We start from the raw sequence: 26,859 nt of genomic DNA, 5'->3' as shown, positions 1-26,859 counted from the left end.
ATTTAAATGATCTGAGAAACTAATGTTCATTAATTGCATGCTAATATCAACGAGAAAAAGAGACGCTTTTATAAATATGCAGCTGGTATAATTTTTTTTCTCATTCCACTTGTTTTGATGGCAATAATGATGATTCAGATATGCTGGTTGCTTAGGATAATAAACAGAACCTTCCCTATAAAGCATTATCTTTTTAAAATTCTTGGTGCTTTGTTTGGACTAATGCTTCTAAATGTGTATTAGTAAGGAATATGGTCACATATTGGAATGGGGGGAAGAGGAGGGCTCTTTTCAGACTAAAAAGATTCTGATACTCAATGTTACCATCTCCAGTTGAAAATCTCCTCTCAAGTTAGCTACAGAGCAGTGGTTTTGGAGGTCAGCGTGTTTTATTCTTTAGGTTACTGGTCTTGAAAGGATTTGAAGACAACTGCTTCAGAGTCCTGTTAATTTCACATCACCATGCCCATTTGTGGCCCCTCTAGGCCCTCCATTGGACTGACACTGGAACCCTTAGCTCCTCACCGTATCGTTACCCTCCAACTACCTAAGGTTTGCTGCCTCTTATGAATCTTTCCTCCTGTACAGCTCCTTCAGTTCCCTAATCCTGCATGAGGATACTCTCCTCAACCTATTAGAAAAGGTACCTGACTTGTAAACCTTATTACAGAACAAGGCTTTCAAGTGATTAATTCTTTTATACACCCACTTAATCCTAAAATAGTTATGGGCATCTTCATGTGCCAGGCCCTGCCCAAGAGCTCAGGTTACTAAAGTGCGGAAGACACAATGACAATGAAGGACCTTAGGTTGCAGCCAGAACTGTATTTCCCAAAGTATCTTTCTTAAAACCTTGCTATTCAAAGTGTGGTCCCCATAGTATTATGTTAGAAATGCTGAATTTCAGGTCCCACTCCTGATCTATTGAATCAAAATCTTTAAAAAGAATCACAGTTTATGGGTATATGCACTAAACTTTAAGAAGTATTGCCTTAAAACACATTCTGTGATATGCTCTGTCTTAGTCTGCCTGGCTACTCTAACAAAACACTGTAGACTGGATGGTTTAAACAACAGACATTTATATCTCACCATTCTGGAGGCTGAGAAGTGGGATTTGTTTCTGTGAGAACCCTCTTCCTTTCTTGCAGATGGTTGCCTTCTTGCTGTATCCTCACATGGTGGGGAGAAAGAAAGCATGCTCTCTGGTCTCTACTTATAAAGGCCACTAATCCCATCATGAGGACCCCACCCTCATGACTTCATCTAAACCCAATTACTTCCCAAAGTTCTCACATTTTAATACTCTCACACTGGGAGTTAGGGCTTTAACATATAAATTTTGGGGGACACAAACATTCCTTCCATATAACTCTACTATTAAAAATATTTTATACTCTATTCAAATTCAAAACTTCTGGGTGAAATTAAGTTAAAAAGCTTTTGTATTAAATAATTTTCCAGAGGCCTTCTATGGTAGTTTACCATTTTAATTTCCAAGAAGCACATATGGTACATTGTGTTTTTAAAATTTTTGACCAGGGAACCACATTTAATCCAAAATGTTTAATGGAACTAAAACATTAGAGAGTGCTTTTTGGAAAAAATGGGGGTCACATGATTTTTTTCCTGTTTTTCTCTTTTAACTTTCATATTTACCAAAATGTTTAATGGAACTAAAACATTAGAGAGTGCTTTCTGGAAAAAATGGAGGTCACATGATTTTTTTCCTGTTTTTCTCTTTTAACTTTCATATTTACCATGTCAATGTCTTGTGTCAGAATGTCAAAATGTATTACATGCATTATCTCACTCAATTCTCCTGTAGACTTCCCCAATAAAATACACAATGCTCAGTTACATTTGAATTTCAGACAAATAATGAATGTGTTTTAAGTATGAATATGTCCCAAATATTGCATGGGACATATACTAAAATATATTAGTTTTTTTATATGAAATTCAAATTTAACTGGGCTTCCTGTATTTTTATTTTCTAAATTTGGTAACCCTACAGCCTCATAACAACATATGAAGGAGGTAGAACAAGCATTTGTCTTATTGGATTTTGTAAATGAGAAAACTGATATTGTGCAATGTTAGGAACTGATATTCTGCAAGCCTGTGACTTTCTTCATGTCATGCAATTAGTGAGCTGTAGAGCAAAAATCACATGTAGGCTTTCTCATTTCTAGTCCAGGACTCTAACTTTCACTGTTTTAGCGTGAGGGATGATTTAAAAATGATGATACTGTGCTCCTAATTACTATGGTTTATTTCAGTATACATTATTTCAGCATATATTGGGGGCAGAGGGGTTACCTGCTTTTAAATTGATGTTCAAATTATTATAAATATTTTGGGAGAGAAAACTATGTATTCCTGTAAACTAGTGGATCACATATAATTGGAAGAAAGTATATTTATTTAAATATTGGTTAAATAGGAGTCTCTGTGGGTCTGGAGAAAGTCCAATGAACGTAGCATAAACCATAACATGAATAAGAACTCAATATATATCTTTATTCAATTAAGGAATAGAAAGCTATCTTCCTTAAATGAACTGGGTAACTAGGAATTAATATCATGGTCCACAGGTTAAAACTTTTGACTCTGGGGCTTCTCTGGTGGCGCAGTGGTTGAGAGTCCACCTGCCGATGCAGGGGATACGGGTTCGTGCCCGGGGTCCGGGAAGATCCCACATGCAGCGGAGCGGCTGGGCCTGTGAGCCATGACTGCTGAGCCTGCGTGTCCGGAGCCTGTGCTCCGCAACGTGAGAGGCCACAACAGTGAGAGGCCCGTGTACCGCAAAAAAAAAAACAAAAAAAACTTTTGACTCTGAAGTCAAATTACTTGGTTTAACCTCGATCTAGCTCTCTTACTCTGTGCCCTTAAGCAAGTTACTTAACTAATCTGTGACTCGGTTTTTCCCCTGTAAAATGGATTTAATCCTTGTAAACAGCTCATATGGTTGTTGTGAGGATTAATGAATTTAATACAAGTAAAGTACTTTACAACAGTGACTGGCAAGTAGTAAACACTCAATAAACTTAAGCTGTTGTGATCATTATTATTTTCCTCCTGCAGCTGCTGAGACCAGCATGTGCCATAATTATTTCAAGTTTCCTCTTACCCCAAATTGCTTTTCTTACTGGTTCCATTAACAGCCACTATAAATCACATAACTTCAAACAAAGGTTTTCAGGTTTGCCTCAAATGCTCCATCTATTAATAGCTTGCAGTGGCTATAAATGGCAAAAGCCTAGAATGGTGCCTAAGCTGTCAAATTCTGCCCCTAATTCTAAAAATTCAACTAAATACTCTGCTTATACTCACCTACAATGTGATTTTATATAACCATCTCCTAGCTTTTCAAGGTAGAGAGAATTCAGGCAAAGAATCACCTTGAAAACATAAATTTGTCATAAATTCAACCTTTATTTCTAATCTTCATTTAATCAGTGACAGAAGGTTGGAAATTAGAAGCAATAAGATATACAGATAATTTGGAGTTTGTGAGCCTGAGCACGTCAGACTAAGGTTTAAATCCTTTGGACATGTACTCTTAAAAAGAGTCTGGTTATCATAGCCAACTTCTGCAGTCCAGCATATTTTCTTCCATCTGCCAAGAGTCTGAGCGTTTGCTAGGTCTGTGCCCTTTCTTCAGCTGATTGCTCTGCCCAGCACTGCTGACTTTAAAATATTCAAACCACTAATGTAATATGCAGCACCTGCAAATACTGTGAAATATTAGCGGCGTGGTAATGAGAATTGACTGCAAGTATAATGACAACAGGTGAAATTATTCATAGCCTGCTCATGTAGAAAACTTAAGATATAAACTCAATGAACATAAATGGAATAAGTTCATGACAAATATGAAAATACCCCAAACTGCTGTAGTAATAAAAGTAAATATAATAAATCTTTTCTGCAAACATAATAAGGTCCCTAACTGCAAATGTAATAAAACCTATCAACAGCTGCAATATATTTGGAACATATTATTTAGCTTTACAAAGAATTATACCCCCTGCTGGTATGGCCTCAACAATGTCATGCTTTGTCTTTTGCCAATGAGTCCAGATCTATCAGACTACCGGTTGCCCAGTGTATATTAAATATGACAGAACGTTAATACAACCAGGTTTGGATTGAAAATGAAATGCTCAATCCATATGTGCTCTTTGGCCAGTCTGCAAGCAGAGCCAAAGGCTGTGGATCTCCCACCAGGGGCTGAAATGCAGCCAGCAAAGCTAAGCATCGGAGGTGAGGAATTGATGAATCGCTGGATAACCTTTTTGTTGCTTGGATATGGTATCTGAATCAGGAAAGTGAGCAGTACGTGGACCAAGGGAATGAGGGGCAGAGGGACTGATGTGAGAAAGAGATATGGGGGTGATGACATTCTGTAAAGATTATTCATGTGCCGGGCAATTTGCTAGATATTTTGTCTCTTTTCTCCCTTCTTTTACTTCCTTCTTTCTTCTCACAATGTAGCACATCTGTTGAGTATCTACTAGTTTATATCCAGGGAGAAAAGAGTAACTAAACTCACTGTCCTTGGCCACTTGAGTCCCTTAAGTCCTGTGGGAGGATCAGAAAGTGGCAATACTAATATAATTACAGTACTAATACAATTCTAATACAAGGCAAATACATCTGTCACTGGGCAAGAGAAAAGGATTTGGGACAGAAGCCTAAGGAATATCAACATTTAAGGGATGAGCAGGGGTTATATACACATATGTATGGGTCTTGCAGTTTTTTATATACATATAAGTTACTTTTCATCTTGCTTCACCCACTTAATAATATAGCATGGATATCTCTTTAGGTCGATAAAAACAAAACTAACTCATTATTTTTAAATACTACATAAGATTTCATGCACTGAACTCCCTCAATTAACCAACATTTGGGATATTTTCAGTTTTTCTAACTTGTAATCTTTTGCTGTTTTGCTAGCACCACCCCCTGCCAATAATACTACAGAAAGTATCTTCATATATATTGCTTTGCATACCTGAGCTTTCATTCTGTAATACTGGTAATCGAAAGTGAAAATATAAAGGCTATGGGATTTTTGTTTTTAATAGATATTACCAGATTATGCTCCAAAGTATAGTATTAATTTATATTCTTACCAGCAATCATGTGTCTATCCATTTCCCACAACTAGTCACTAGACCAGACTTATTTCGCTTTACATTTTTTCTTCTTTTTTTTTTTTACAATTAGAGGTAAAATATGTTTTTTCATTATGTCTTCAACTTCCAACTGCTAGTGAGGCCTATGATCTTTGTATTTATTGGCCACTTGAATTTCTTATTCTGTGAATTGCCTATTCATATAATTTCCTTACTTTTTTTTGTAAGTTTTTCTTATCAGAGAGTGTTATGTATATTTGAGATAGTAATCAATTTCCTACAATATGAGCTGCAAATAATTTATCTTATTATTTGATTCTGTTATGGAATCCTTTTTATGTCTATTTTGCTTTGTGACATCTGGATTTCCTCTCACTTTGGTGGGTCTATTCTTTCCCAAAAAAGCTATATGAGAGCTCCTAAATTTTTCTAATATATTGTTTTATTTAAAAAATAACTTTAAATATAGATACAAAGCTATAAAATATATTATGTATAGGTATCTATTTATTATTGACTATTTATGTATATTTATATAATATAATTATTTTACATTAGATAATCATACATTGGATTATTCTGTAAGAAATTTACTTTTTTTTCGGTACGCGGGCCTCTCACTGTTGTGGCCTCTCCTGTTGGGGAGCACAGGCTCCGGACGCGCAGGCTCAGCGGCTATGGCTCACGGGCCCAGCCGCTCCGCGGCATGTGGGATATTCCTGGACCGGGGCACGAACCCGCGTCCCCTGCATCGGCAGGCGGACTCTCAACCACAGCGCCACCAGGGAAGCCCGGAATTTACTTTTTATGTGGCATGTGCTTTGTTTTCTTATAGATGGCTAACCACTTGTGCTGGCTATGAAATAAACTTCATTTTGCTACTTTACTGAACTATAACTTGTCATACATTCAATCACACTTTCAGGTGGCTCTATTTTGAACTAGTTATTCTGAACAGCTGTCTATACCTACTCAATTGCCATCCTATTTTTATTATAATGGGTTTATTGTAAGTTTTGGCATCTACTTAGACAAAGTTCCCTTCATATTCCTTTTTTGTTGTTGTTTTGTTTTGTTTGTCATATCAGATATTTATTCTTTCATATTAACTTCAACATCATATTCAGTTTTAAAATAATAAGAGAGTATTCTAATTTTCTTCAATTTCTAATTATTTTTAGCTCTTTAATACACTTTATTTTTTAGAACAGTCTTATGGTCACAGCACAGTTGAGCAGAAGTTACACAAATTTCCCAAATTCTAATTTTTAACTTAGAAATTGTGCTTTATTATTCAAAACATGATTGTAAAGTTTTTTCATCTTGACATATTTAGATCTAAAGTTCATTAATTTCTAAAAGTGATATGGGAGATTTCAATGTTTTTTGATGTGTAAAATATTTTACTAGCACTGGATTACTTGTTATTTAAAGATTATATAGAACTCATCTATAAAAAAATCTAGGCTAATAACTTTATAAGTGGTAATTTTTAAATTAATGCCACTACATTTTATAGTTATTTGCCTATTTAAATTTTTCTATATCCTTTGAAATCAATTTTGATAATTTATATTTGCTTGGTAATCATCCATTTTTCTTCAAGTATTCCAATTAGTTTTCCTAGTTTTGCACACAATATTTGTGTTTAAATATTTTTAAACTCCTTAGGATATGTGATTATGCCTTCTTTCTTATTCCTTATTAATATGTATTTTTTTGTCCTTTTTTCTTAATTAGAATTTTTTCAGTTTTGCAGTCCTTTAAAAAAACACACTGCAGACTTTAAAAAATAATTTCTACATTTTATTTTTGCTTTCTATGTTTCAATAATCACATCTTATTATTGATATAAATAACTTCTTTGATTTTTAAAAACAGTAGACAATAGCCAAACTCTTAAATATTGTCAAAAATTATTGACAAATATTGTAACCTCTCCTACTCTAAATATTTATTCAGAGAAACTTTTATCTAGTTGCTATGATCACTTATCCATTATTCTATCTTCTTTTTCCCCTTATTGTTGCCTTACTTATTTTTCCAATTATATGTGTATAAACTTCTTAATTTTCATGTCTAATGTAACTAAAGTACAATTAAATTAATTTGCCAGAGTCTAGTCATTTTTTCCCTTGCCTATTTGTGAATTGAATCTACTCCCAGTTATCAGAAATACACACAGTACACCAACAAACAATACCATCTAAATCTTTCTCTCTTTTTCTTTTTTTGTTGTTGAATTACTTCCTTAGAATACATTCTCTAATGTTGCTGTGGCGGACAGAATCTTAAGTTTGCCCATGATCTTCACATTCTGTTATTCACAGTCTTGTGTAATTCCCTTCCTTTAAGTGTGGTGGTGGCCTGTTACTTGCTTTTAAACAGTGGAATATGGCAAAGGTGATAGAATGTATGTGATTATGTGTTTATGATTATGTTACATAAGACTGTAGTGACCATCTCACTAGAGTCTCTCCCTTGGTGGCTCTGAGGAAGCAATCAGCTATGTTGGGGAGCCCCATGGCAAGGAGCAGTGGGTGGCCTTTAGGAGGTGAGGGCAGCCTCCAGCCAACAGCCAGCAAGAAACTGATGGCCTCCGTATCACAACTACAAGAAACTGATCTCCCAACAACTCAAGTAAGCTTGGAAGTGAATCATTTCCCAACCTAGTCTCAGATGAAACCCCAGTCCTGGTTGACACTTCACAGCCTTGCGAGACCCTAGGAAAGAGTCCAGCTGAAGCATGGCCAGATTCCTAATCCACAGAAACTGTGATACAATAGGATGTGTTGTTTTAAGCTGCTAAGTGTGTAGAAATATTGCCGTGCAGCAATAGAAATACAGTGGTATTATCAGGTCATATGGTAACCTTACTCCAATATAGTAAGACATTTTAAAATTTCTCCCCAGAAAGACTGTATGCTCTAAGTACAATCAAAATGCATCAGCACTATAAAAATATATCCATTTCACCACACAATTTCAGATGTTGAGTATTTCCATTTGCTAATTTTTGCTGTTATTTGTTCATTTAATTTGTATGTATATATACACACATATGTTCAAGTATACCTATATTGTGAATGTGTAAACAAATCAAATGGTGTGTATATATGTATACATACACACACACGTTTGTTTATTAATGAGGCTGAAAAATTGTCAAGGTTTTTTCTGATATTTGTCTTATCCTTGGTGTGAACTGTCAGCTCCAATACTTTGCCTATTGGCTACTGAAGTTTGGGAATTAATTTAGTATAAATTTTAAATCAGTTCTGCTGTATTTTGTATTGCAAACCTTTGTCACAGCAATCAAAAATTTTCTTCCACTCTGTTCAGGCAATTTGTAAGTCATGAAAATTGTTTTCACTTTCAATAGTCTCTCTGTATGTACTCACCAAATATGGAATTCAATTTAAAAAATAATATAAAGTTAACATTTCTTGAGCACTCACTATGTGCCAGACAGTTTCTGCATGACACAGGTCCTTATATGTCATGTCCATGATTGTATCGTTAGCACTGTACATAGTGACTGGCATATACTAGTTGCTCAATAAATCATTATTGGATAAAAATAATATTTATTTGAGGGATTAATAAGGGTAGTCAAAGAAGAACCCAACTTGAAAGCAAATGAAAAAGAGAACTCAAGTAGAAACTTCTGAGCACTTGGTCCACTAAAATGTTCCTTGCATGGAAATTACCTTGCATCATACTCTTTGTATCCTTTTGTGATTGTAGAATCGCTTTTTAACTTTTACCCTTTCCAAAGTCTAGTGAAGTTGGCATAACAGGTGTATTTAGCTGAACTCAAAATTTAGAGAATTCAAGTAACTTGCTGTATGTCATACATGGTACCATATGTCAGGATTGGGACAAGAACCCAAATTTCTGACTTTAGTGCTTGTTCCATTATTCATAAGCTATTTAAAACTGCTTATTTTAATATATTTTCCTGTGTAATTGAAATCTCTCATATTGCTTTTATGTTATTATTTATATTCCACATATTATGTTCTATCTCCTCTGCAAGATCATGAGTTTAATTATGGTGGGCACTTGGTCTTATGTCTCTATTTTAGGTATATGGAAGTCTGTAGATCCACAATACATAGCTAGGGGAAGGTAGCATAAGTGAATTATACCTGTGATTCAGCTGTCCATACTGTCACACCTTTGAACATCTCAACTCCCTTGTCCACCTTCAGGCATAGACATTATGCAGCTGAATCTGGTGTTAGCCTATGCTAATGATGTGGAACATGGAAAGTACACCATTTGCAATCTCCATCTGACAGAACAGAAATGAATGGGTCATGCTTTGATTTGCAAAGTGCCTTTGGCTAGACCATACATGCTATTTTCTAAATACCTAGATTATAAAGCACAGGCATAGAAAATTCAGAGACAGCCATACATCAGTGGGAATGACTATACTTCTCTACTGGACCAGTTAAAGGAAAATATATCTGTCTATTATATACCCTCATACAGTTATCTTAATGGCTTTATGGAAGGTTATATTTCTTATATGATCTTTGGTTAAATATCACATATTTCAATGTCTTCACAGTCATTTTTTTGAAAGTGAATCCCCATTTTTTGAGGATATATCTTTGTGAAGGAAATTAACATGGGATTTTGCTTCCTTCTGGATGCTGGGGAGTAAATATGTATTTTCTAGAGATGAAGGAAAGAATAAAGTAAAGGAAGACATTTGAACAAGGTGAAACAACACAGGCAATGATATAGAAACAAGTTCAGGGAAATTCAAGAAATTAGGTATACCTAGAATTTAGGATGGGTGTAGAGAGATTGAGATGAAGGAAAGGGAAAAGATAAACAACCATGAAAGCCATATTAAGAAGTTTGAACCTTCTACAAAAGGCAAAGGTGAACCATCGAAAGCCAGGAGAATAATATACTCCTTTGGTGAATCAGTGTAATTTAAATTACAAGCAGAAGTATTTGTTAATAAATTAAAGAGGCTTTAGGAAGAGGCAGAAATGAGAAAGAGCGATAATGGAGTTGTAGATCATATTTGAATTTGAGTGCATCAGAATCCATTGAAACTTACCTTTCATCAGAGGCTTAGTTTTTAAGTCTGTACAATTGAAATGATATATCTTTCAAAATACAGTTATTATGATGAAATACATAAGTGTATAATCATATATGGGAGTAAAATAGGAATTTAGTAACATATTATTAATGTTTTTGTTGGTTTTTTTAACATGACACACAAGATTCTGCATGACTTGGCCTCTGCTTTCCTTTGTACCTTTACCGCTCACCATTTCCTACTCCCAAAATGTTAAGTTTCAGCAACATTGAATACAGCTCGTTGTATCTTATATCCATGCCTTTGCTAATTCTATTTTCTCTGGAATAGTTTCTCTGTGGTGTTTCCTTCTCATTCTGAAGTCTCACTGCAGGATTTTAATCCACCTGGAAGGCTTTCCAGCCTTCCCCTCTGATCCTCATACACTTTTTGTGTGTATCTTTAACATACCTTGTATTAAAATTCTCTCTTTATGTCTCTATCTCTTCCACTAGGTATGGTCCCACTGGAGTCTGTGGCAGTGTCATACTCATCATTATAGCCCCAACACTTTGCACATATCTTATCATAACTGCCAACAATTGCTGAATTTAAAAGGTAGACAATTATCCAATAAAAACTGGCTATTGTCCAGATTAAAAAGAAAAGGGCATTTAAATAAGTAAATATTACTGGAGATGAAGAAGAAGTATAAGCTTAAATAAGCACCTAGCAGATGGAATAGAGAACGTTCGGCGCTTCCTTTAAGATTGTAGTTAAAGGAAAGGGAAGAGTTGAGTTTAGCTCATCCTTTCTGGAATGTAGGAATAGGTACTCATGATGCTTTTGCCTGAGATGGGGAATCCAGATGGAAGTGCACATGGGTGGGGCTGTGGATGCGAGATGGTCATGAGACATCTGAGAAAGCACAGGATTTAGATGGAAATGCATCACAATCAGACTTCACTAATGTGATCTGCATTCACCTCTCATTCTGCTTGCAAAGTCCTTCCTCCTATTCTTCATCCTGGTAATTGCTGCCTGTTTTCAAAATTTGACCCTGGTCGCTATTCTCTGGGGAGCTTTGCCTAACTTGCGGGTTGGATGAAAGTGCTCTCCTGCTTGCACATCTCACTTCTCTCTGGCATAGGACTTATCACGTTGTCTCAGAGGAGATGCTCAACACTTATTCATTCATTCTTTAATGAAGACTTCTGGAATCAATAAGACTGATCTCTTTAAAAATAAAATAGATCGTTTAGTTCCATAGCACTAAAAGTTAGCCCTCACTGTAAAAATGTGAAAGAAATAACATACCCACACAACTCGGAAAGTGCAAATCTTTATTACTAATGCCAGATGGATTTTTTTTTCTCAAATCAAGGCCTGCCACAGCACAACATTAAAAAAGGTATAATTTTACTTTTAATTTGTATTCCCCATTTCAGAATTACGAGACTTCAGTCTTCTTCAGATTATGTTAAGCTGAATTTGTTTTGCATTAATTGTTTTAAATAAAGGTTCTTGCTTGAGGGTTTCACTGAGTTGGTTGAAAGGAAATTCAGGACTCCAAACCAGCATAGACCTTCCAACACTGAGAAAATGTTTGTACTTCTTATAAAATTTTAGAAAGAATTGTGTCATGTGGCCGTCACTTTAGGAAGCAACCCTTCTGGAAAGAAATTGTCAGAAATAAGACTCTTCAAGTGTCTCTCAGTAAAAGATGTTGCCCACTCTGGGCATGAGAATTTCACGGTCATGGTTTTGAGTGCATCTATCTGGTTTCAACATCTTTCCATAACAGGAAGGCAGAATTGTTCAAAGGGGCTTTAGAAAGATAAAAGCGTTACTTAAGAAAACTGAACATGTTCAAAACATACACAGTTTAATATACATCTACATACAGGTCTATATGTACGTATATAGCTGTAAGGAATATATTATAGGGATTTGAAGCAAACATCATTTTTTAAAAACATTCACTAAATATAGCTGGATAATTGTTCTACAATGGTTCAGATTTCTTTTCTTTTCCTTTTAGTTTCGTGTATCATAATGAGGATGATTCAGACATTATCCACCCACAGGTATGTGGTAACAGAAAGAATCATATCATTCAAATCATATAAATCAAATATATCACATATTGCAGTGCCTGGACAAAAGTTTGTGTTCAACAAATATTCTTTCCTCTGCTTTTCTGCTTAACACTCCAATGATATAATAGTGACTACGTTGTGAATGTGATAAAGTACTAATTTAGCTTTTGGTAAGTATGTTTCACACAGTGGTTTTTCTTTCATGGTAGTATCACTAGAAAATGTGAGAGGATTTAAGTTCTAGCCATCATGGAGATCTATATATCTGCTAGTTATTGATCCAGCTTACAGAAAGACACAGAGAGCCTAAATTGTGCTGAGCAAATGACTTTTTAAAACACAATTACATTTCTTTGGCTAGGGGCTCTGGTACAGTAATTACTTTTCTTCAAAAGAAACTTCTTAGCCCATCACAATAGCAACAGACCTAATAAAGCCAAATCGATCCCCGAAGTTATTGGAGCTGATCTTCTAGCTGATAGAAGCTATTTCCTTCAGTTGAAAAGGAACACATCTTGGCCTTTATTTCCTTGTTATAAAATTCAAATAAAATATTTGGTAGCATTTCGCTACAAAACCCTGCATGCTGTGTCTCTTTCAAGCATTTCTAAGTGTACTTACAAGTTCTTTGATTTTGGAATAAATTTCTCACTGAACTTTAATTTGTTATCATCATTGTTCAGGTGACTGAAAATGTCTAAGGCTACCTTATAAATTGAATGTGATTGAGTATAAGATATATGGGAATCTTGCTACCACATTGCTGACAGAGGCAGTGTTGGAACTAGTATTCTGAAAATGCCCATACACCTGAGCAGGACCCTAAGCTCAGGAATTCCACTTGCTCTAATGGCTGATAATGGAAAAGAAACTTGGTAAGTGAGACACAAAGTTTAAAAGGTTTATCAGGTTTATTGGGGCTAGGATGAGAGTAGAGAGAAGGCAAGTGAGGCAACTGAGGTGCAATATTTAAGAAGCTCCCTCTCAGGGTCCTTCAAGTCCCTCACTTGCTTCACCCCAGTCCTGACCGATTTCTCAAGATATTTTGTGATTCAGGAAAACAATGGTGGAGGACATTCCAAACTAGAGATTATAATAATGAAAATTAATGTTCTTTTATGTGTTCACTGTAAAGAAACATCTATCCTGTGTTTTATTTTTCATTATCACATTTTTTCCTCTCTGCAATACTATGAGATAGATACAGATATCTTTACTTTGAAGATGAGAAAACTGAGGCACAGAGAAATAAATGTATTTGTCCAAGCTCTCACAGTAAGTTTAAGATAGAGCTAGGATTAAAACACAGATGCATCAGAGAGCTGGGATTCAAAGCCAGGTTGGAGGACTCACTACATTTTAAGTGAAACTGTAAAGCACATTTCCAATGCAAGCAGGAGGCCAGAGTGACAGTCTAGGACAAGATCAGGATAAAGCTTATCTGTGGTAGCTGAGTCTGTAGTTTAAAAAATTGAAAAAAACATTGTGAAGATGGTGGAACTGGAACTGTATTTGTTAGGGCTGTCATAACAAAATACCACAGGCTGAATAGCTTCACAAACAGATACTGATTTTCTCACAATTCTAGTGGTTGCAAATCCAAGATCAAGGTGTTGCCAGATGTGGTTTCTCCTCCTGACACCTCTTTCCTTGGCTTTTTCTATTTTTCCTTTTTTTTTACTTTTTACATGGCCTTTCCTTTCCTTTTCATGCCCCAGGCGTCTTTTCTATTTACAAGGACACCAGTCCTATTGGATTAGGGCCCCACCATTATGACCTCATTTCACTTTACCTTTCTAAAGGCCCATCTCCAGATACAGTCACACTGGGGTTAGGATTTCAATCTATGAATTTTGGGTGGATACAGTACGGTCTATAAGAGGTACATAGAGACAATCTCACTCCTATCGTCCAGTATTGTCTAGTATCAGTCAGGATAGGCTAGGCTCTGATGTAGTAACAAGCAACCTTAAAATCTTAGTGAATTAAAGCCATAAATGTTTTACTGTGTTCATGCTATAGGCACAGTATGGCTTGGCAGGGGAGCTATTCATGTGCTTTCTCAGGGACCCAGGATGTGAGAGCCTTATCTTGACACAAGCTTTATCGGCTTGGAGACTGGAAAAAGAAAACTTGGAGAACTGTGCACTGATTTTTAACGCTTCTACTTACAGGTGACACATCTCACTTCCTTTCACATTACAATGGCCAAAACAAACCATATAGCTATGCTTAAATGGAAAGGAGACAGAAAGTTACAGTCCTAGTAGTATGTGTCTGGAAGAAGTGCAGGGTGCTAGCCTGAGAAGCGAGAATTATATCTTGAACAAATGTCTGCTGTTTCCTTGGTGGTGAGGCAGCTTTAAGGATGTAGGCTGTCTCATATAATTTTTACTTGTTTATTTGGTTTGGTTTTGGTTTAGAGAGGCAATTTATAATTTGTATTGCAAGATATTTGGCATTTCTGGCCATGCTCAATAAAAGCCAGTAACTCCTCCTTATTGTGAGAACAAAAATCACCCCTTACATTTTCAAACCCCCTGAAAGAGGGGGCTGTGGGCTAGAAGAACCAACTACTGGGATACAAAGTACTGTAATTTAGGAATGTTCACTAACACCCAAGGCTTGCTCCTCAATCCCAGAGCTTAGGTCTATTTGTCAGTGAAAGCAACCAAAATTCACTTGCTCACAAATATCACTCATTTTTGAACAAAAGAAATGGGAATGGAGTGAAGACATCAAAATATGTCTACCAAGAGTCAGGTACTAGGGTGTAAATAATTCTGTAAGAGATATGATGTCAGGGAAACCAACAGGAAGAAGGGAGAGACTATAGACCAAAGGGAACAAAGCAGGGTTTGGTGTAGCCCTGACAGCTACAGAATTTGCAGGGAGAAATCTGCCTAAATGTCTGCAACGTTTGGACTTACGAAGCAGACCTAAATACTAATTACAACAAATCATAAATACAACAATTTGAAGAAACCATGTGGAAACATTAAGTTGTGTGTGTTATGGTCTGCATATATAAGTAGGGAAACATATTGCTGACTATGGCCAGCATCAAAACTAGTGAAATTTACAGATTTTAATACCACATTTCACTGTTGTTTTGCAGCAGTAAAATACGTTTGCAATTATGTAGCTTCGAGTATTTCTTATGGAAAATTACGTTTTCTTAACATAATGACCTTTCAAGTTGTGGTAATACTCATTTTAATTTCAAAACTGTTTATACCACTTACAGTTAGTGCCTTATGATTTATAACTTCTATTTTACGGGCTCTTGTTCTGTATTTTGTGGTATAAATATTTCCCCCTTAATATAATTTTTTTAAACGATACTGGTATAAATATGTCAAAGGAAGAGGCAAAATTAATATATTTTGTATTTCTATACACTGTAAAAACATGACAAATGAACAGAAATACAGAAAATATTATAAAATGAAGGAAATTTATTTAGATAGTTCAATAATTCATATATAAAACATTAATATATTTTATCTATAAAAATAATAACCAGATAAGAATCACAATAGGAGGACAGTTTCCACATACAATTATAATAAAAAGATAAACTGCCTAGGAATAGGCTTAAGAGATATGCATGATTTATATAAAGATAAATTTTTAAAAATTCTATTGAGGAACATAAATGAAGTTTTAAGTAATTGAATACTTTGTACTGGAAGATTCGATGTAGTAAACATTTAAATTCACACAAAATTCATCTCAAATCTCAGTGCAATCTCAAAACACAATTAGATTTTTTTGAAAATAAACATAGGACAATAGCTATGAAAATAATGAGAAAAATAATAAGGAGAATATATTACACCAAATATTGAAATCTCTATGGTTATATATTTATTGGAGATACAGTTCTGAGGGATACATGCCCTCACAGATCGCAATCTATCCATGAAAAAAGTGGATGTTACTGATAATGTACATGATTTTACATGAGTATTTTCATCACATGTTCATTAGCCTTCTGAGTATATTGTTTGGATACTTGTTTTAATTCTCTACTTCCTTTTAGGCTAATATCAAATTCTCATTAAACTTTCTTTGTAACAGAAATTTATGCCCTATTTTTAAATGTGATTTTTTATCTTTAGGCCATAGACTATAAATTAAAGGTTTCTATTTATACATTTTAATTTCAAAAAATTTCTTTACATAAATTTGTAATTATGTGCATTAATTGCATATACATTTAATAAAACACTAAACTTTTAGGAAGAAGAAAATAATTTCTTATAAGCTACCCTCTGTCGATGTACACTTTTATTATTTTGGTGTGACTTTATTCCTTTTTTTTACATGATAACTACCATATAGGAACTGGCTGTTCTTTAAGGTTTGAAAAAACTGAGAAAAAATCTTGTGGACCTCTCTTGAGTTTTTAATATTAATATCAAATAATTCTTTAATAATTTATTCAAATTACCATCATGTATTTTTCCATTAAGTTCTTCTATTTTTTCTTCCTGGATAAATTTTGTTACATATACCTTAGAAATAATGGATTTTATAAATATATAAAATTATAATATTTTCCATATCAGTCATATTCTTTTTTTAACTCATAAATACTCTTTTTTTTTTTTTTTTTTTGCCGTACGTGGGCCTCTCACTGTTGTGGCCTCTCCCGTTGCGGAGCACAGGCTCCGGAGGCCATGGCTCATGGGCCCAGCCGCTCCGCGGCATGTGGGATCTTCCCGGACCAGGGCACGAACCCGTGTGCCCTGCATCAGCAGACGGACCCTCAACCACTGCGCCACCAGGGAAGCCCCATAAATACTCTATTTTTAAAGTAGTTTTAGATTCATAGCAAAGTTGAGGAGAAATATAGAGTTCCCACATACTCCCTGACCCCACACATGCATATCAACATCCCTCACTAGAGCGGTGCATTTGTTACAACTGAAGAACCTACACTGACACGTTATTATCATCCAAAGCCTGTAGTTTATATTAGGGCTCATTCTTGGTGTTATGCATTTTACGGGTTCTGACAAATGAATAATGACATGTATTCACCATTATAGTATCCCACAGAATAATTTGATACCCTAAAAATTCTTCTATTCATTTTTTTTATCTCTCCTCTAGCTCCTGCAACCACTGAATTTTTTACTGAGAGTAAAGAGTTTTGCTCTTCCTAGAATGTCATACAGTTGGAGTCATACAGTATGCAGGCTTTTCAGATTGGTTTCTTTCACTTAGGAAAATGCATTTAAGTTTCCTTTATGTCTTTTCATGCCTTGATAGCTCATTTCTTTTTAGTACTAAATAATATTCCATTGTCTGGACATATCACAGTTTATCCACTCACTTACTGAAGGACATCTTAATTGTTTCCAAATTCTGGCAATTATGAATAAAGCTGCTATAAACATTCCTGTGGAGATTTTTGTATGGACATAAGTTTTCAACTCCTTTGGGTAAGAATGTCAAGGAGTTTGATTGCTGGATCATATGGTAAGAGTATGTTTAATCTTGTAAGAAACTGCCAGACTGTCTTCTAAAGTTGCTGTACTACTTTGCATTCCCACCAGCAATGTATGAGAGTTCCACATCCTCCTCAGCGTTTGGACTGTTAATGTTATGAATTTTGGCCACCTCTAGTAGGTTTGTAGTGATATCTCATTGCTGTTTTAATTTTTAATTAATTACTATCAATTCCCTAAAGACATATGATGTTGAACATATTTTCATAGGCTTATTTGCCATCTCTGTACCTTCTCTGGTGAGGTATCTGTTCAGGTCTTTTGCCCAGTTTTTAGTTAGGTTTTTCATTTTCTTATTGTTGATTTTAAGAGTTCTTTGTATATCTTGGATAACAGTCTTTTATCAGATATATGACATATTTGCAAATATTTTCTCCCAGTCTGTGACTTGTCTCAATCTTTTGAGAGTCCTTCATAGAGCAGAAATTTTTCATCTTAATAAGGTCCAACTTATCAATTATTTCTTTCATTGACTGTGTCTTTGATCTTGTAAAGAGCATTGCAATACCCCCAAATATCTAGCTTTACTCCTATGTTATCTTCTAGGAGTTTTATATTTTTGCACTTTACCTTTAGGCCTATGATCTATTTTGAGTTAATTTCTTGTGTGGGGGGAAGGTTTGTGTCTAGATTAGTTTGTTTACTGGTGGATGTCCAGTTGTTCCAGCACCATTTGTTGAAAGGGCTATCTTTTCTGCATTCTATTGCCTTTGCTTCTTTGTCAAAGAGCAGTTGACTATATTTATACAAGTCTGTCTATCTCTAGGCACTCTACTCTGTTATATTTATCTATTTGTTTATTCTTTCACTAGTATACAGTGTTTTGGTTAGTGTAGTTTTATAATAAGTGTTGAAGTCTGGTTGTGTCAGTCCTCCAACACTGTTCTCCTATAATATCGTGTTGTCTGTTGTAGATCTTTTGTCTCTCTGTGTAAACTTTAGAATCAGTTTATTGATATTCACAGAGTAACTGGTTGGTATTGTGATTGAAATTGCATTGAATCTATACAACAGTTTGAGAAGAACTGACATTTTCACAATATTGAGTATTTCTATTCATTCATACATAACAGCCCTCCATTTATTTAGTTCTTCTTTGATTCTATTTGTCATATTTTTGTAGTTTTCCTTATATAGATCTTATACATATTCTGTTTGATTTGCACTTGAGCATTTCATGTTTTGAGGTGCTAAAATAGATGGTATTGTGGTTTAAGTTTAAAATTCTACTTGTTTATGGCTGATATGTAAAAATGTGATTGTGTTTTGAATATTAACCTTGTATCCTGCCACTTTGCTAGAATCGCTTATTAGTTCCAGGAGTCATATCCATTTTTACTAAATTTGTGTTTTTTCTTCTTGGTTTCCCCAGAATTACTAGAACTGTAACTATTTTCTTTCTTTAATCTAAAAATTTAGCACTAAGCATTTAAAAACTTATATTCAATTTTCTAATTCACTAATTGCTGTTTTCTCTCTTTAAAATATTTTCTTCCATTTTATTCTTCCATTGATTTTATGCTAATTTAACTTAAATTTTGGTCTGAATGATCACATCCAATATTCCCTTCCTGCCTTTTTTAGTTACAAAAATATTTATGCAATTTGATTTGACACTGAGTACAACCTTATATGTGTCTTATTCCTAGGCTGCAATCGATTAGTTGTGGAGTCATATGACTGAAAACTTACTAGCTCTGTCACTCTGGACATGAAAAATGAGACAATAGCATCTTCCACAGAAGGTAGTTGTAACGATTAAATAAAATAATTAATGGAAAAGACTGACTAGAATATTGGGTATATAATATACACACAATTAGCCACTAAAAAGAATGAAGTCTTGTCATTTGCAACAGCATGAATGAACATAAAGGGTATTATGCTAAGTGAAATCAGTTAGACAAAGACAAATACTGTATGATTTCACTTAAATGTGAAATCTAAGACACAAAATAAATGAACAAACTTAACAAAACAGAAACAGACTCACAGATACAGAGAGCAAACAGGTGATTGCCAGAGGGGAAGGGGGTAGGGGAATGAGTGTATATATTTGATAGATGCTTTTGGATATATATTTATTTAGGTTCAAAATTTTAGAAGCCTCTACTAAAACATACTTACAAGTCATTTTATTCAAATTAATTGTCTTTAGTTTTATTCTCTATTCTGTCAGTAAATGACAAATATAGGGAGTTCATAAAGATAAAACTATCTGATAAGGTCTAAATTTCTTCCAGTGTCATCATTCTATTTTCAAGACAAGTTGTTTTTCTATATCTAGATGCTGTGAAATTCGTGAGACATATTTGAAATAATTTCATTATGGAGTATGTGGAATACAGCTAAACACATTTTTTTGTGTATTATCTATGGCTGCTTTCACATTACAATGCCAAAGCTGAGTAGGTGAGACAGATAATGGCCTGTAAAACCTAAAATATTTACTATTTGTTCTTTTACAGGGAAAAAAAATTCCCTACATTGTATATCACTTTGGAAACAGCAGTAATTGGCACCTTCTATATGATATATTACATTCTTTATCTTGCTAAACAAGGGTAACATTTTTTGGGGAGGTAAAATTTGTAGGCTCAAATGGAACCAGGAATGGTGAAAGACAGACTAGAGGTCCACAAGAAGAACAATTACTGTAAGAAGGTATCTATCTATCTATCTAGATCTAGCTGTAGATTAGATATATATCAGGAAGAGAGCTACCCAGATTTTTTTATTCGGATCGTCTTCCTGAGGTTGTAAGCCCTCTCAACATATTTTTAAAACAGGGGCTGAGCCCATTAGAGGGTGATTTGATGATTTTGTTTGCATAGAGGACATGGAACAAGGAAAGGAGTTGTAGATAGAATTTATGGAAAAGTTTTAACTAAATTTTAGGATTAATTGAATCTTCACAATAATTTTTAATTATAAATTGCAATCCTATGAAAAAATATGATAACAGGCCATCTAAACTATTTTCCTTGAGTTTCCCTAAAAGTGAAGATTTTCCCAGATAGATAGCCACTTAGATGCCCTGCTCCCCTGACCACAGTGCAGATTTTGAAACACTAGTGTTGTATCTCCATTTATTTCAAGAGGTTTTAGAACATTTTTTAAAATGGTCAAGAGAGAGTTGATTTGAAATAACTTTAATTAAAAAAATAAATACATGAAATATAGCAACTTTAGGAAAGCCTGGGTATGACATTTAGTTAAATAAACAGAAAAAATCAAATAATCACAGAGTCAAGCAACATGAGCTCAAAGAACAACAGATAGTATTTACCGTAAAAAGGAAGAAAAAACCACAACTCTTCTTGTAACATGTTTGTTTAAACTATCTATGCAAAATCAGAGCACTTACTGTTTCTGATTATTTTGGCACACGATCATATTCAGTCTTATTACATAACAGTATTATTGTTGTCTTGCAGAATAACTCCTAGATTATTACTATTGATGAAATAATATCTTGTTTTAAGACCTAGATTCAGACTTTTTGAGACAAGGGGCAGAGTTTCTCCCATTGCGGAGCACAGGCTCCGGATGCGCAGGCTCAGCGGCCATGGCTCATGGGCCCCAGCCGCTCCACGGCATGTGGGATCTTCCCGGACCAGGGCACGAACCCGTGTGCCCTGCATCAGCAGGCGGACTCTCAACCACTGCGCCACCAGGGAAGCCGGGGGCAGAGTTTTTTATATGCGCAAATTCTCTAGCCATGAATTGTAATAAAACACAAAAGCTGATAGTCATCCTAGATACTACTTATAATACTCTTTACTTGCTTAATATAGCCTCGCTGTGGCTGGTTTCCTTGTGTAACAGGGCTATGTCAATGAGAAAGCATGATCTCTTCTTTTATGAGCTTACATTCTGGTGGAAAATTTAGATTCTACATGAATACACAAATAGACAACATTTCCGTAAGTAATGATAAAGAGCTGGGGAAAACAAAAACAGTGACACTATAGTGTGATGGCTATACTAGAGAGAGAGTGCAGTTTCTGAATGAGTGCTCAGGAAGGGTTAGATCCAATTAATGAAAAGGAAACAGGCTCAAGATGAGAGGAGGGACTTCCCTGGTGGTGCAGTGGTTAAGAATCCGCCTGCTAATGCTGGGGACACGGGTTCGAGCCCTGGTCCGTGAAGATCCCACATACCATGGAGGAGCTAAGCCCGTGCGCCACAACTATTGAGCCTGCGCTCTAGAGCCTGCAAGCCACGACTACTGATCCCGTGAGCTGCAACTGCTGAAGCCCGTGAGCCTAGAGCCTGCGCTCTGCAACGAGAAGCCACCGCAGTGAGAAGCCCGCGCACCGCAATGAGAAGTAGCCCCTGCTCGCTGCAACTAGAGAAAGCCCTCATGCAGCAACGAAGACCAATGCAGCCAAAAATAAATAAATAAATTTATTAAAAAAAAAAAAAACAGAAGATGAGACGAAAACATCTTTCAGACACAATAAAGAGTAAGTGTGAAGTTCCTGAGGCAAGAGCCAGATCCACCTGCTCCAGCAATGGGCAAAGTTTGCTGTGGCTTGAGCATCGTTGACTAGGGCAGGTAGCAGCTCTTCGATACAGTGTTGGAAGGATATATGGGGAAGACATTGGAACCAGGAAGCAAACTGATCTGATTTTCACTTTAAAGAATAATTTAACTACTAGTAGAAAATGGCTATTAGGATGCAAAGAGCGAAAACAGGGACCAGTTAGGGGTCTGTTATTAAGAGTCTTGGCTAGGAATAAAGATGGCTTGAATGTTGGTGATTTTATTAGGTTTGAGCAAAATGGGTGGCCCCAGGACATGTTTTAGAAAAAGACCCTTGTCAACCTTACTGCACTGTGGAAATGTACTATTATTACAGTTAATGAACGTTAATAAATTCATCTCAAAAATTAATTACTTAAGCCCCTTCCCATATTTTTTTAATAAGCTCACCACTATGTACCTTGCTATTCAATAGCAATGTTTTAATTTTTGCCCGGTCCTTTCTCAATATAAGAAACTAGCATCTGATAAAATAAGATCCAGGTACATAGTTGCTACTTGATAAATATTTGCCATATTAATGACTGCATAAATAAAATATGACAGACTTGCTACAAGGGTATTGGGTCAAGGAGATATTGGAATGAATGAAACATAGATTGAAGAAGTTTATTGTTACAAGATAAAATCGGTTGACAGTCTCTTCATTTCAGGATGGGAATTTTTATAATGTCACTGACCCTGGGATATATTTTTACATGAAATTTCTGGGCAGCATTGGGCTTAATCTGTTAGCATGAAATAATATATATAAATGAGCTTCAAAAAGAGCAAAGCTTTGTGTCAATAATAGTAAGAATTGCTATCATTTATTTTCTGACCCCTATGTGTCAGATCTCATGCTAGGCATTTGCACATACATTAACTTGTTTAATTCTCACAAAAATCATAGAGGAAAGACAATATCCCCTTGTTTTCAAATTGAGGGATCTGCTACTCAGAAATTTTATTTAACAGGTGGATGAAGGATAAAGCTTTCAAATTCTGATCTGACTAGTTTCATTGCCTCGATAAAGGGGTACATTGATATTTTGATTTTGAAATAAATATTGACACACAAATATCAAGTACATTGTTGATTTCTTTGGAGAATGTCTTAGAAATTATGTTACATATGCTTCTAAAATAATCATAGAATTACAGATTTTAGAGATTTAGAGGTAGATCTCTATATGACCAGATATTTCTTTATATGTAATTCCTTGCTTGACTTTCACATGCTCAAGGTCATTGGAAAGCAAAGCTAGGATTCAAATCCAATTTGGTGCTCTTCCGACCATAGCATACTGATTCAGAATTTGACATTTGGTTCATCTCTGTGTTTATAAGAAGACTAAGATAAAAGACCCAGAGAAATCTATGAAAGGGCTCATTTTGCCATTGGTGAAAAGAATTTGTGGTTTACTTGGAAGAAAAAGATGACGTGATAGCAGTAACAAATAGCTTTGGCTTAAAAAAAAATTGTAAGCCCTACGAAGTGCCTAAAAATAATGAAACAATATGCTTAGCATTATCATGAGAGTGCAGTGCTCTGATGTACAGAAAATATAGAAATTAAAGGGAAGCTGTTGGATGTCAATGGCAAACTTTGCCGATGTCCGCAGTGTCAGTAGCAGCAACCACTAGAATGCATGACAGGGAAAGTGGGAGGACTTGGTAAACAATAGAAAGATTATTGCCTCGAACATTTTAGAAATCTCTCAAATGGAGAAGAGATTTTCATACCCCTGATTTGTTCACTTCAAAATGGCCCCCAACACCCAGGCTGCTTTTTTCACTCTCCCTCATACACTGTGACCTCTGAGTCAAAAGGAACACCCACAGAGAAACATAAACCTGGGGAGGGTGGGTTCATCCAGCCAGGATGCATAAACAATCTAAATGTTTACTCTGAACCCATCCAGAACAACACATTCAGAACGTCTCCTGCCCTCACCAAATTCCTCAGAAGGGACCAGTCTGTACTATGTAATTAAGACAACTGGACTCGGCGGCGACCACTGCGCAGGTCGGACCTCGTTCGCTCGTAACTCGCTCCGCTTCCGGGGCAGCCATGTCTGACAAGCCCGATATGGCTGAGATTGAGAAATTCGATAAGTCGAAACTGAAGAAAACAGAAACGAAAGAGAAAAATCCACTGCCTTCACAAGAAACGATTGAACAGGAGAAGCAAGCAGGCGAGTCGTAATGAGGCGTGCGCCGCCAATATGCACTGTACATTCCACGAGCATTGCCTTCTTATTTTACTTCTTTCAGCTGTTTAACTTTGTAAGATGCAAAGAGGTCGGATCAAGTTTAAATGACTGTGCTGCCCCTTTTCACATCAAAGAATGGAGAACTACTGACAACGAAGCCCTTGCCTGCCTCCCATCCGCCTGTCTGGCTGGCAGGGAAGGAAAAGAACTTGCGTGTTGGTGAAGGAGGAGGCTGGGTGGGACGACAGTGAAATCTAGAGTAAAGAGCAAGTTGGTCCGAGGTGTCCTGCGGGCTGTAAAATGCAGTTTAATCAGAGTGCCATTTTTTTTTTTGTTGTTGTTGTTCAAATGATTTTAATTACTGGAATGTACAATTTTTTAAATATGCAAATAAAAAGTTTTAAAACCTAAAAAAAAAAGACAACTGATTTCTCAGAAGAATGGCATTGAATACATCAATTACAATTTTCTTTAAATGAGGGTTAGTTCTTATCTCTCTCAGATAGACAAAGCCATAGTTTTGTCATGGGTTTCAAATGAATCCAGAGTATCCACTGACATGACCAGAAGCTCTGGATACTAATCACACCCACGGTGATAAAAAGAATGGGCCACGAAAATATGAAAAATAAGGTCATGTAGATAGGCTATAATCTATTATGTGCACAACATTAGGAGTAAGCTAGAACCCTAAGTTGTCATATTCTTTTTCAGTTTTCCATGCTGTTTGCCATATGGATGGTTAAAAACGTGTTGCAGTTCCTCAGCTGGAGGTGTGATAGGGTATAATCGACAGCTGTACAGATTAACATTTGAGAGGGGTGGGTTTAAACGACCATGGAAGTTTACCTGTTTATACTTACTTAACTGCTTCCCCACTGTATTGGGAACGAACCACAGATCAATGTTTACTTTTTTTCCCCGACTCATAGGACTTGGAGATCCTTCAACACACTGGGGGTAGAAATGTCAAGGTGAATGATTTTTTAGGTAGGGAAAACAAGATCATAAAAACAAGAGCCGGAAGAAATTAAGAAAGACCCAAAGCAATAGTTTTCAATGGTAGATATATCTAAATCACCTCAAGGTACTGCCCCCAAACTATTTCATCCCCCCTCATGCCTAGTCTATGGCAGAATATACCTTACTATTTTTCTATGTAACAACTATCACCTTGTGATTGAGTAATTTTTATGTAATTTTTTTGTTTGATTTCAGAGCCAATTCTAGGCCATAAAAAACTGTAGAGAAAAACTTGTGCCTGTATTGTTTTCCATCTGAATCTATCACCTGGTAAGACCCTTCACACATAGGAGATATGTAGTAGATATTTGTTGAAGGAATACATAAATGAATGAATGAATGCATATTCTTGTACTTTGACCTATCAATAGTATATTCTAACATTGAGTCTAGATGGATGGAATCATATATATTTTCATAAGTTTTTAAAAATTTATTTTTATTGAAGTTGATTTACAATGCTGTGTTAGTTTCTGCTGTACAGCAAAGTGATTAATTTATATTTTTTTCCACAAGTTTTTAGGTACTTCTGCTAAGAACTGCTCATATCCTTGCCCTGATTTCTTTAAGCTTCTGCCTGTAAGATCATGTCTGTACCATCGTTTGCCTAAACTATACGGGGCCAAAGTATATATAATAAATCCCATCATTCTCTTCTTCATATAGTTTTTTAAAAAGTATTTACTGGCACCTACTATGTTCTAGTGCCCTGCTTGGAACTGAAGGCACAAGATGAATGATCTGGGTCTTTTATACAAGGACCTCTAGTCTGTCTGGTGGATGAGACAGATCAACAGAGGGTCTGTAGGTAACACTAGAGGCACTAGAGAGGGACAGGGAAACTTCCAGGAGCACAGAGGAAAGCACCTAGTCCAGCCTTGCAGGTTGGTCTCTATTAAGACCTCTTCTACTCTTCCTCCCATCCCTCATAATACTTTTATAGTAGTGTTTGGGATGAGTTACATTCAAATGCACTGTTTCCTGGCCCAGCCATGAGTCTTAGGTATCTGAGACCTTCCTCCCCACTCCTTCCTCCCTACTCCAAGTCTCAAGTACAAACCATACTAGGTATCTCTTTTGTAAGTTTTCTGTTTATTCTCTCCCACATCTGAGAGTGATTGCCTCTAGACCTCTTTCATGCCTCAATCTAATCCCACCTCCTTGGCTAGTACTCTAATTCAGTGTTTCACCCAGTAAGTGTTTATTTAAAATGTATTGTTCTGAACACTGCCTTTCGAGTGTTCAGATGCTTAGATTCCTTGTTGCTGGGACACACA

General features: G+C 35.8%; 1 protein-coding gene across 1 annotated transcript; it reads left to right on the top strand.

Annotated features, from left to right (window-relative positions):
* The first annotated feature begins 24,417 nt into the window (after positions 1 to 24,417).
* Positions 24,418 to 24,552, top strand: LOC136123500 (thymosin beta-4). Its single transcript, XM_065877770.1, has one exon. The coding sequence runs from the start codon at positions 24,418 to 24,420 to the stop codon at positions 24,550 to 24,552; it is 135 nt and encodes a 44-aa protein (XP_065733842.1).
* The last annotated feature ends 2,307 nt before the right edge of the window (positions 24,553 to 26,859 follow it).

This window comes from Phocoena phocoena, chromosome 5 (assembly GCF_963924675.1).
Source record: "Phocoena phocoena chromosome 5, mPhoPho1.1, whole genome shotgun sequence".
NCBI lineage: Eukaryota > Metazoa > Chordata > Mammalia > Artiodactyla > Phocoenidae > Phocoena > Phocoena phocoena.
The sequence above is the reverse complement of the archived record's forward strand: the minus strand, read 5'-3'. Positions and strand labels throughout refer to the sequence as shown.

Excerpts from the sequence above, each read along its gene's own strand:
- LOC136123500 (XM_065877770.1), top strand. The coding sequence starts at position 24,418 with ATGTCTGACAAGCCCGATATGGCTGAGATTGAGAAATTCGATAAGTCG.